General features: G+C 38.3%; 1 protein-coding gene across 1 annotated transcript; it reads left to right on the top strand.

Moving 5' to 3' along the window:
- Window positions 1-1,559: 1,559 nt before the first annotated feature.
- On the top strand, window positions 1,560-8,959 carry galnt17 (polypeptide N-acetylgalactosaminyltransferase 17). The gene is made up of 12 exons (XM_063016345.1): window positions 1,560-1,809; window positions 2,328-2,511; window positions 2,827-2,993; window positions 3,964-4,138; window positions 4,310-4,507; window positions 5,143-5,260; window positions 5,409-5,594; window positions 5,841-5,978; window positions 6,175-6,270; window positions 6,826-6,987; window positions 7,449-7,595; window positions 7,704-8,959. Exons 1-11 carry the CDS (start codon window positions 1,590-1,592, stop codon window positions 7,593-7,595), a joined length of 1,791 nt encoding a protein of 596 aa, XP_062872415.1. The 5' UTR covers window positions 1,560-1,589; the 3' UTR covers window positions 7,704-8,959.
- The last annotated feature ends 3,709 nt before the right edge of the window (window positions 8,960-12,668 follow it).

Below are 12,668 nucleotides of genomic sequence, written 5' to 3'. Positions count from 1 at the left end.
TTGATTTCTTAATGTTTCCACATTTGTCAGAAGACAAGCAGAAAACACAGATTTTACATAATCTTTGCATATTTACTGAAGAAAAAAGCCATGCAGTTGATCCCTAGGTACTTAATCAAACAGTAATCAAACACACTTGTTTATGGTCAGCCATGTTGAATCTAAACACCTCTTTAATAGAATGCAAACGTATGGAAAGGGTTACTTCAAGTTACTTGAAGTTATTTCAAAGGCTCTGGGACTTCAGTGAACCAAAGTGAGAGCCTAGTATAGGTTGTGAGTCAGTCATGATCTCACTAACATATCATTCATGGGAGAGTTGCAAAATAATGAAAAATAAAACACTGCCAACCTAATTGAAACGGTTAGGCTTGACTCTGATTTGCAAAAAAAACATTTAAGTTTTTTTTTTGGAAGACATGGGCCCTGTTTCATGTGGTGTAAATATAACATTGCATTCCACAATAAGAAAATCATACCATCAGTAAAACGTGGTAATTTGATGGTGTTTGAATGTTTTGACTAATTCCAGTTGTTGCTGCTACAGGTGGTACAACCAGTTACATTTAGGAGGGAAATTACCCTTTCCACACAAGGGCCAGTTGGTGTCAGTTTTTTCTTTAACGAAATAAACTTTTCAAATTGCCTTGCTTTAAGCCCGAGAGCTATGTTTTACTCGGAATGCAATAGTTAATTTTTCAAGAAAAACCTGACTTGCGATTTTATAGTGTAAGACAAACTGTAGAAAATGTTTTCAGCTGTCTTAGCATAAAATGTTCTAGAAGCGTTAGTCATGTGATCAGGCAATATGTTTTGAGGGTATAAGTAATGGGGGTTGTGAAAAGAAACCCTTTTATGTACTTTTTTGGTTTGTGTCCTAGTACCAGGTATTTCTTTAAATTAGATTAATGTAAAACTACTTTCAGATAATAATTTAACCATATGAAATGTTCAGTCTTCAAAGTTTTGAAAAGAACTTATGAAAGTTAGGATTTTTTGTCTAGTTTTTATATATGTATTTAAAAGTCTGTAGTTTTCGTGTAAGATCAGAATCAGAATCAGAATCTTTTTCTTCGCCAAGTAGCAGATGTACAAGGAATTTCTTTAGGTGCAGGTGTCAACATACATACAAGTTAAATAGTAAAAGGTACACTATATCTAAACGTATAATAAACAATAAACAATGGTATATATATACATAGAATAAAATAAACAATATAGTAGTGATAAAAAATTGTGCAATAGAGATTATTTACACATAAGGTGCATATGTGCATTAACTATTAAAATGCGGGAAGCTTGTGTGAAACCCATGAGCATTTATTAAAACGGAGGGATGTGGGAGTAGTCCTTGTTGAGTAAGCTGATTGCCTGGGGAAAGAAGCTGTGGATCTCGGATCTTAATCCCACAATCAATTTACGGAGCAATTAATTATTATTTTTGTTTTACAAAAAGTAAGTGTTTCATACATGTAAACTTGAACTGTTTTTGTTTTATTGTCCTTGATATTAATTATGTTTGGTCCAAATGATTGTTGCTGTCACTCCTCTAGATCAGGCTCATTGGATTCAGGACCCTGTCATCGTTAATGGCTTTTATAATGAGAAGATGGAAGTTGCTGCTGTTGCTGAATGCATTCGCCATGGCAGCCTTCATTACTTTTTGGGGCAAGTGTGATCTCCGGGCGAGTAAAGCTGGTGATTCTCAATCGCACCCTAATGGATCTGCTTTGGACCCGGGCATTACTAATGAGGCACTACTGAAGAGACTTGGTTCTTTAGAAGATGTGGTTTACAGGCAACTAAATGGTAACTATACTTTAGCCACTAGCTACAGCCACACTATACGGCCAAAAGTATGTGGACACCTAACAATGAGCTTTTTGGACGTCCCAAAACCATGGGCATTTATATATGGGACTCTTCCTTTCCAGCTATAAGAGCGTCCACTTTGAGCAAAGGCTTTTCACAAGATTTTGGATTGTGGAAGTGGAATTTGTGCCAGTGTAGTCAATTGGGTCAGACACTAGTGGAGGTCAGACACTAGTGTTGGACTAGACCTGACTGAACAAAACTACAATAAGTAATTAGGAGGGGTGTCCACGTACTTTGGCCATATTGTGTGTCATCTGATTGTAAATTTGCAGACTTGGTGGCATGTGAGGGACATGCAATTTTAATTCCTAACTAGAAGTTAAAAACAAATGAAGTAAAAATAAATAACCATTTAAGGAATGCTAAAGAAGTGACAAAGCAGATTCGTCATGACAGTTCAGACTGTAACATGGCTCATTAAAAAACAAATTCTTAATCACAACATTCAACAGGTTTGTCAAAATCTCTTGGTCTAATTGAGGGCTTTGGAGGCCGGGGCAAAGGTGGTTTGCCTGCCACGCTGACAGCCGCTGAGGAAAAGCAAGCCAAACATCTGCGAGAGAAGTACGGCTACGATTCGTTTCTGAGTGACAGGATCTCCTTGGACCGGTCGATCCCAGATTTTCGGCCCAACAAGTAAGCAGTGTTATTCTTTAAAACTAAATAATCAATTCTAGCTGTAGGTGTAATAACTGCACAAATCCCAGTAAATCCACCACCGGCAACAACTCCACAGTCTAAAACAAGCACATTCTATAAATAGACTTCCTATCACTCCCACGGGTTCTGGCACTGTGAGCATAAAATTGAAAAACAAAATGAAAAAAGGGAATGACTTTATTTTTTATCATCAATTAACAATTAACAAAACATTTTTCTTAATTAATGGAATCAACCTTGTATAGTATGAATAGTCTTTCTTTGTGTTTAATGTGTGTGTTGATCCTCAAGGTGCAAAGGGGTGTTTTATCCCAAAGACCTGCCTCAAATCTCCCTCATTTTCATCTTTGTGAACGAGGCACTGTCGGTCATTCTGCGTTCTGTGCACTCGGCTGTCAATCACACCCCGGTCCACCTGCTGAAAGAGATAATCCTGGTGGACGACAACAGTGATGATGGTGAGAAACCAAGACTCATAGTTACAAGTCAGAGCATCTTACGTTTAGTATGTTCTCTCTACATTCTGCTCCTAGAGCAGCTTTTGGTACAAACATTTAAATTCTGCTCTCAGAGTATCTTACATTTTGTATGTTCTCTCTACATTCTGCTCCTAAAACAGCTTGTGGTACTAACATTTAAATTCTGCTCTCAGAGCATCTTACATTTAGTATGTTCTCTCTATGTTCTGCTCCTCATGGCTCAGCACTTTGTCAGTTCAAAGACAACATTTTTTTTTCGAAGCAAGATTGCAAATAATTTAGGTCTTTTACCATCTACTGTTCACAATATTGTTAAAAGATTAATGAAAATCTGTTAAAATCTCAGTTTGTGTAGTGCAGGATTGAGTGTGCAGGACTTCAGCCCTCAGATAGCATTGCATAAGAAACAGTCATGATTTAAACAAACTGAAAGAATTTTGCCTTGTACCTGGTTTATATTTGTGCTTTGATTTAGAATTCTGTCTCTGAGTCCTGGATTCCTTTTCTCACTTTGAATGTCGGCTTTAATAAACTATAAATAAAATGAATTATTCACATTGATTCTTGCTCATGTTATGAATAATGGTGTCAATGTCTGATCCATCAAACAAGTGCTAGTTTTTCCTTGTGAGACAGTTCTATTTCCAGCACACTCGAGGCAGCAATCTATCAAAAAGAGAGGTGGTGATTATTTTTGTTAAGATGACAAGGTAGACAAGCAAGTAACAAAGCCCCTGTGTTTTTATAACGCCAGTAATGCATAATGTTAAGCAGCTTGTAAGATGATTACAAGATGTCTTTAATATATTTGAATGCCGTTCAACTTCATGCAGTTTTACTATCCCAAAGACTGCTCTATGCTTTGTGTGAGATTTTATATTGGCCTAAATAAAAAAAACACTCATGGGGTGCATCTCCTGCCATTCCTGTGTTTGCATGTTTGAAACAGAACAACTAAAAGGGCCACTGGAGGAATATGTCAACAAACGGTACCCGGGCCTCGTCAAGATCGTGCGCAATCAGAAGAGAGAGGGGCTCATCCGCGCTCGAATCGAGGGCTGGAGAGTGGCCACAGGAGAGGTGACTGGTTTTTTCGATGCCCATGTGGAGTTCACTCCAGCCTGGTAAGAAGTTTCTGTTGACTTCATAGCTTTTAAGCGTCTGCCAAAAGTGTATGAAAAATACTTTAATCACAAATGTGAAGCAAAACTAGGCGATGAACTGTCCAGGGACTAAGAAGTTAGAATATCCTGTCTTCAGTGGGAATGATCTCATCTGTCTGACCCTTACACTAGGGCTGAACCAGTTCTGTCCAGAATCAAGCAGAACCCCAAGAGGATCATCCTGCCGTCTATAGACAACATTAAATATGACACGTTCGAACTGGAGCGCTATGAGCACTCGGGCCATGGTTTCAACTGGGAGCTGTGGTGCATGTATATCAGTCCTCCGAAAAAGTGGTGGGATGAGGGAGACACCTCAGCACCCATCAGGTATGTTCAGAGTATTCACTCGAATACATGAGATTGCATGATAGCTTTTCAGTTTACATTGTGATTACTAAGCTTGAGTCCAAAGGAGTTGGAAGATTTTTTGTTGGTATGTAACTTTGGATAGTATAGTCTTAACTCGTATTTGTAGAGACTGGTAAGAACTGAGGGATAGAGTAATGCAGCCAGATACAAGAAATGTCCTTGAAGAAAACCTCATCCAGAGGAACAGTTCACCTTTCAACCCAACAATAGCCTAAAGCATACAGCAAAAACCATGTTGATGTGGCTTTGGGGCAAGTCTTTCAGTGTCCTTGAATGTTTTTTAAGCTCAGACATAAACCCCATATCTATAAATAAAGCTTGAGAGGATTTGACAAGAGGAACGGGATGAACTTCCCAATTAAAGGTGTACAGAGCTTGTAGAGTGTTTCCCAAAGACTTGCAGCTGTTATTACTGTCGAAGGGGTTCAAATTTATTGAATAAAGTGCCTGAATACTTTTCTGAATAAGTTCAAGTGGTTGTTTTAATTTGAATGACCCTGATGGATGATTGTCTAATTTCTTATAGCTGTTTCTGAATGTGTGTAATACATCTAACCAGAACAAGTCAAATTATGAATACTAACTCTTTTCAGGACGCCTGCAATGATAGGCTGCTCATTTGTGGCAAACCGGCACTACTTCGGAGAGTTGGGCTTGCTGGATGCTGGCATGGATGTCTATGGTGGAGAGAACATAGAGCTTGGAATCAGGGTTAGTGTGCCAACCATGCCTGTGTTTTATCTAGGGCACTGGCTACTGTTGCCAGCTGCTCAATTTAGGTTCCATTAATTTTCCATTAATTTGGAAGAGCATTAAAGACACTTGTATCTTGTATTATGTATGTTTGGATAAATCCAAGGTTTGGCTGTGTGGAGGCAGTATGGAGGTCCTGCCATGCTCTCGGGTCGCTCACATTGCCAGGACGAACAAGCCGTACCACAGTGACATCGCCTTCCACGCTAGACGCAATGCACTGCGCGTGGCCGAGGTTTGGATGGACGAGTACAAGTCCAATGTCTACATGGCCTGGAATATTCCGATGGAGGTAAGGGAGGGGTTTGGAGCTACCTCCGCCTGTACATCAGTTATCAAAAATAATTCGCTAATTGGCTTTCTCAAATCCGAACACTTCACAGTAGTGTGCTAGTGTAGTTCATTAGACCACAGACCACATTAAATGTGAAATTAATTTACAATTTAATATACAATTTAAAGGGTTCACAATTTTTTAGCCATGTTATGCCGTATGTTTAATTATAATGCACAGTACAGCCTGTTACTCTGTGATTAGAACCATGAGATCGATTATGGAGACATATCGGCACGCGTGGCCCTGAGAAAAAGCTTGCAGTGCAAGAGCTTCGAGTGGTACCTCGACAACATCTACCCAGAAATGAGGCGATACAACAGCACTCTGTTTTACGGAGAAGTAAGTATGACATCAAATCAATTCAGCTTGTAGTTTGTAATTAGCCATTGATTGGCTTTTTTGGCCGTACAAGCTTGTGAACAGATGTGTAGAAAGGGATCGGTCGATAATAGGAAATACAAATTTCTCCAAGTTGAAAGACAAGCTGGAGTATGCTGGTTCATGATTTCTGCGTGTGTGTATGTGTGTACGGCAGATTCGCAACACCAACGTGACCCATCTGTGTGTGGATCAGGGAATAAAGGAGAACCACACAGCGATCCTTCACCCCTGCCATGGCTGGGGCCCTCAGGTACAGTCACAACTCTAGAGCTCCAGAGATCTGACCTCAAACCCACCCTTGCTGTCAAAGCAGACTGGAAATGGGTCATGCCTGTGGGGAGTTTCTGCCATGACAGTCTCTGTGCATGCTGTTTTATCAGTGGTAGCTAAGCGACAACATCCAAATGGTTAAGTAATAAATGGTTAAATAATAAAAGGGTTACATTTTCAGTTTGGAACTACATAAGTCAAGCATCGTTATATTGGTTTCCTTTTGTGCAGATAGTCTTGGGTCATTACACATCATAAATGGAGTGATGTACCAAGACATGTCTGATCTACCCACCCTCAGTTGCGACCAGTTTGTTTTGTTTTGTCACTAATGTAATGTCACTGCAGAGAGTCAAACTCTGATCTCAACTCTGGTGTGCTAGTGTATAGGACCACTGCGCCACCTGAGCCCCCATTGCCAGCTCTTTAAGAAACTAAATGATTATGTTTGTGACGCTGTCTGTGTGATTGCTGGGTAAGTGTTAAATCTGTATACATCTGTATAGTCATTCAGACTACACGGTCTGTTTACTAGCTGGGCCGCTATACTAAAGAAGGCTACTTGTTTGTGGGACCACTGGGCAGCACTGGAGAGGACACATGCTGTGTGATGGATGACGGCATCAGCAGCTTACCCCAGCTGGCCAACTGCAACAAAGTCGCCAACATAAGCCAGAAAACTTGGAACTTTGCACAGGTAGGAGGACAACCCTTTATAAAAACAAAAATCTAGTTTAATTCTAACAAATCTTTAACTGACAAACATGGAGAAATAACAACCACTTTCGTTATGAGCAATGACATCCTTATCTCATGTTTGACAGCTATCCTGTCATGTGTGTAAAAAACACTCCCCATTATGAGTGTACACATCATCTCTGTCATGAGCAACATCCAATACAAGTGTCAACATTTCCACCATGGCTATGACATCCCTATAATTTGTTTGCCAGCGATGAGAGTAACAGCATTTTGTTGAATGTGATAACCATTCCCATTGTTAGCACAACAGCCAGCTTCAATATTGGTATAAAATCCATCCTCATCAAGACTGTGACAAATATCCCCACAAAGACAGCTGAGAGAAAACGTACGAATTACCTCCTTTATTTAAAAAAAAGCAAAATAAATCTATCCACCTGTTTTTCTTACTTGCAGAATGAATCAATTGTGAACCGGGCTACAGGACGCTGTTTAGAGGTGGTACCAGCTAAAGTCGCTTTCGGCTATGCACTAATCCTGAGAGGCTGCACTGGCCAGAGATGGAACTTCAGAAACGCAGTCAGGCAACGACAGAAACACTAAGTAAGTAAGACTCGTCAGATTAGGCTGGCTCGCCACAGGACGACAGTGGTCTGACAAGTCTCTTGATTACAGTGGTGGAGACTTAATCAGACACCTGGTTCTCTCTAGGAATCTGTAGAAGAGGTGAAAAGTATTTCACAGTTAGACACTGATCACAGTCCTCCACTGAAGAAGACAATTTATGTTCTTCAAATGGACTGTCGAGCTACTGCAAACACCTGAGCTGCAGAGTTTACTGAGAAACCAAATGGGAGAAGTGGATGAGCAAAATAAATGCATTTAAGTTATTTAAAGTTGCTAATCACATTTATTTTTAGCTAATCATTTTAAGTGAAAGATCTTCTTCAGGTAGTAGGGTCATCACAAAACATACTAACGATACACTTTATTTTGGTAAATTTGAGGTCATGTCTTTCAGTCATTTTGAGCAAATAAAAATGACCTTGAATGGCAGATTCTGATATTATAACTTACAGAAATACAGTGCTGTAAAAATATTGGCCCTCTACTGATTTCCCCGGTTTATACATATTTGTCGCACACGAAGGGGTTTGAACCATTATACAAAATTATTATAAGCAAAATGAGAAAACACAAAGCACCTTTTTAAATTATTTATTTATTTATTAAAGAATATGTAACATTTTCTTTGCTCATGAAAAAGCACAAACTGTTTAAGGTTCAGCCTCTCCAAAGTTCTGTCCTCTCAATGGGGTTTGTCACAACTTAAATTGGTTAGGTGCTCTTGTATTTGTATTATAATTTTGGTCATTTTGGCTTCTGGAAATACCCTTCACTGTGGTTTGCTGGAGTACCAGAGCCTTACAAATGGCTTTAAAACCCTTTCCAGACTTGGTATGTCTAGTCTTGTTGAATTTAATTAAATCATTTAAACTTATCAGTGACATTTGGTTTGTTGGTTGATCAGGGGTGGCCTGTACTTTTCAACACACAGCTAATGGTTGTAGGATAACCTTTACCCTGGTCAGGGTATGTGTATGCACATACAGTAAATCATTTAATTTGATGTATTTATGTCATGTCACATTTTGAAATATCCCACCACATCTGATATTTCACTAATTACATATCGACAGTACATGTCAATGTTAGCTACAAAAAATCAAGTTATTATGGTATATTTAAAAAGGTTAGCCTATTGCTATTTTTAAACACCAGAATCTTAAGCACCCAATCAGTCCGGTGGCACCGCTAGCGTGTGTCAAGAGTGGTGAGCTATTGCATAAGACTGTTGAGGCACCCGAGCACTGATTCTGGTATTTTTAATAAAAACGAAGATGTAGAAATGTACTTACGATAGTGTAAAATATTTTCTTGTGAATAAAAAACTGTGTATTATTTAAGATGTTTTATAGTCTATTTTTAATGGTTTAAAATGACATGTTTGTGTGTATCTGAATTCATGGGGGACTTTATACATTACTGAATGACTGATTATCAATGTAGTAAACATAATATAGACCTAGTCAATAAAGGACTTTATTTCTAATGAGTGATCAATGTCTATATTATGTTTACTACATTGATAATTTGTCATTCAGTAATGTATAATTATATTGTCAAGCTTTCTTTTCTTTTAATAAGGTCGAATATTCGTTGTCGTTACATTCACTTTTGTAAATGTATAAGTAATAGACCAAATTTGACCTTTTTATTGTATTTTCGCCGTCCTGTATTAGTACACAACACAAATGAGAAGTCCAGAAAGACAATCGCTAAATCTACACAAAAATATAGTGTATTTTTATTTAAAATATAATTCTTTTCTCGATTTCTGTTCCTTTTTTATTTTGACTTTATATCAACGAGTACTTAAATTAAGTAAAAACTTGTGAACGCTGCTCTACACTGTGTTTTGATAGAATGGCTGTGGTGTGTCAATAGCTAGTCTAGCCAACTAGTTCACAGCAGAGATACTAAAACCCAAATAACCTTTATCCTACACCATCACTATTATTATTTTTAAAGATATACAATAAAGACGTGTGCACTGTGCAGTACATTAACTACATTAACTCATACCACGTAGTTGTGCTTGCCAGGTGAGTAAACATGTACATTTTTAATAGAGACCGAATACATGTGCCCTTGCTCATTTAAAATAAAAATTGGATGCTATTCTGTTTACATTTATAAGCACAAAATTGAAAGAAAAGAGCAATTATCCATCAAAACACATGCCACACTACGCATGCGCCGATTTACGTTTGCGTAGGGTGCGCAAACTACGTAAGGTGCGTTCATACTTTACGCATACTATCATTTCCATAAAAAATAACCCTATTTCTGAATGCTAAGTATTCATAAACTTACAATAGTCTGTCAGAAATAAAAAAAAGAACGAAAAAATATTAGTTAGATCCAAGAGAAAGTTTCAGCAGGGAGATTGGCATATGCTGGTGCTAGCTTTAAAAGTCTCATCAAGGACACAAATCACTAACATTAAATGAGGTTTGCATTATTTTTTCCGACGATATTTAGGCCTACATTTAATAATGCAACGAAGCCTTTAAGCATGCAAATGAACTTTGTTATCGTCTAAAGAACCATTGTTTTAAAGAGTGTGTGCAAATCAGGACAGTAATCAAGTACACTTGTGTAAAATTTCATTATATGTACTTTATTTGTACTTGTAGGTAGACAGACAAAAAACTAAACACTCTTTGTGCAAAATAAGCAACATGAACTATACAGGGTGGGCCATTTATATGGATACACCTAAATAAAATGGGAATGGTTGGTGATATTAACTTCCTGTTTGTGGCACGAAACTTGGCAAGCAGTTTGCTAACTGTAGCATGGGAGATGGGTGGTCTCGTAGGGTGTCTTGCATTGAAATCTGCTGCAATGACCCGGGTACTGCGTTCACCAGACATCAACACAATTTCTATCCGCTCCTCACGTGTTAACCTCTGCGACATGTCAATGGCTGTAAACAAAGAGAAGCTTGTAAATAACTCATGAAAGAATAAAGTTACGTTAAAACCAAGCACACCATTGTTTTTCTTGTGAAATTCTCAATAAGTTTGATGTGTCACATGACCCTCTTCCCATTGAAAAAACTAAAGTTGGATCCAAAATGGCCGACTTCAAAATGGCCGCCATGGTCACCACCCATCTTGAAAAGTTTTCCCCCTCCCATATACTAATGTGCCACAAACAGGAAGTTAATATCACCAACCATTCCCATTTAGGTGTATCCATATAAATGGCCCAACCTGTACAAACATTTACTGCTACAAGAGCAACGTGGTCGCTGTTCCACCCGCTAGCGACCAACTTAGCTTATCAATGCTGTTAACAGACGATCCCTGGCATCCTTGCTGAGTTTGTCTCGGTTTGGTTTCCTCTCATTTCGCTTCTGCTTCTCCAGCTTTCACTGCTACGAAAGAATAAAATAAGTAACGCTAAAGTCTGTGCTGCTACTTTCACTGTATCGCTGTTACATCCACAGTGGCGAATCTGTGACGTAAACACACGTGACTGACATGAGCACGACATGTGACCTATGAGCGTCAAGTAATAAACTTCTGCATCACTAAACCGACTTAAGACACATCATTCATTTTAATGTGTATTATAATATTGCTTATTTATATTTAAATGAAATAATTTATTGCAGTATATGAGGATAATAATTTGTACTCGTTATTTATGACAGTTTTGATAATAAACGGAAATTTGAACCGTTGTTAGAATGTTTGTGGTGTTTCTGCGCCAACATGTGGATCTTTGCTGAGGTAACTTGTCCAGCTGCTGGCTGGAGATTTACTAAATAAAGAAGAGTAAATAAACATTAAACAATGTACAGGAACTTAAATACTAAAGAAAATCACATTCAACACGTTTCCATGTTGTATTTAGAGCACTGAGGCATAACGAGTGTTTCACACACTAAACAGTCAAGGTGAGCTCAAGAAACCGGGTGGTTTTATACGAGCTGAACGTGTTTTTACTTACTTCAGGCTCTGATTCCGTGTGTTTTAATGAATAAGTGCTCCTTACTGTTGACTTTGTGCTTATAAATGTAAACAGATTAGTTGAATTATCATCCGGGTACTTTTCGCATATTGTTTAATAAATACTACGTACATTATTCAGAGTCGGACTCCACTGCTGCTACTCACTTCAAAATGCACAGGGCATTACGTAACTATGCTATTTCTTTAAATGAGGTTGATATAGTACATAAGAAATGTAATAATAATTTCATAAGGCAGCTCTTATCTCGTAAATCCACTCCATTAGTAACCTTCCAGTGGTCAGCTCAACAAAGGAAAAACAGCAGCTCAGTTTTGACTCTCCCCTACAAATATGTTCTTTAATAACAAAATAAAAGAGCTGCTTTATAAAATTTTACACAAATGTTACCCTGTTAATGCAAATTTGAGTACATTTTATGATGTGAGTGATGAGTGTGTTTTCTATTGTTAGGTTTTTCGGAACATAAAAACGTACATTTAATATGGGAAGTTTTACGGCATTTTCCAAGCTTTACGACATCCAGGCCACGTGGTCTTTTGTCCAACATGGCGCCGGCTAGGCTCTCTCCCTGACTCCTACTGAGGGGGGGAGGCAGAGCCCGGGGCTTGTTAGCACACTTCATTGGCTCCACCAGCAGTAAAGGAGGAGGAGCCTAGCTGAGTTTAAAAACCGGCGGGGAGAAAGGCTCGGCCCCTTTCTTACGTGGTTGTGTGTCTAGACTGCAGGAGAAAAGGAGCGCCGATCGGCTTAGCTCTGATATATATTCACAGATCATTTTTACACTTAATAAAGTGTTTTTAAAGAGTACTTTCTGGACTTCCCGACTGCTTTCTTCAGGACCTTTTTGAACCAAAAGATTCATCCTAACACTATGTAACTGTATAGATACATTGGTGAATTTCCGACAGAAGCAAAATAAGAAGTGTTGTAGATCTATTACATTGTTAAAGCTTTTCAGTTTTATCTGAATCCCAAATAGTATTATTTTTTTGTTTGTTGTCTTTTGGTTTTTTTTGTCTTTCTTTTTTCTCTCTGTTGAATTATAAACATTGAGCATATGTCTTACTT

This window comes from Trichomycterus rosablanca, chromosome 20 (genome assembly GCF_030014385.1).
Source record: "Trichomycterus rosablanca isolate fTriRos1 chromosome 20, fTriRos1.hap1, whole genome shotgun sequence".
Taxonomy (NCBI): Eukaryota; Metazoa; Chordata; class Actinopteri; order Siluriformes; family Trichomycteridae; genus Trichomycterus; species Trichomycterus rosablanca.
The sequence above is the reverse complement of the archived record's forward strand: the minus strand, read 5'-3'. Positions and strand labels throughout refer to the sequence as shown.

Excerpts from the sequence above, each read along its gene's own strand:
- galnt17 (XM_063016345.1), top strand. The coding sequence starts at position 1,590 with ATGGCTTTTATAATGAGAAGATGGAAGTTGCTGCTGTTGCTGAATGCA. Across the intron at positions 1,810-2,327 it reads GGTTTACAGGCAACTAAATG|GTTTGTCAAAATCTCTTGGT; the intron begins GTAACTATACTT and ends AACATTCAACAG. Across the intron at positions 5,979-6,174 it reads GCACTCTGTTTTACGGAGAA|ATTCGCAACACCAACGTGAC; the intron begins GTAAGTATGACA and ends TGTGTACGGCAG.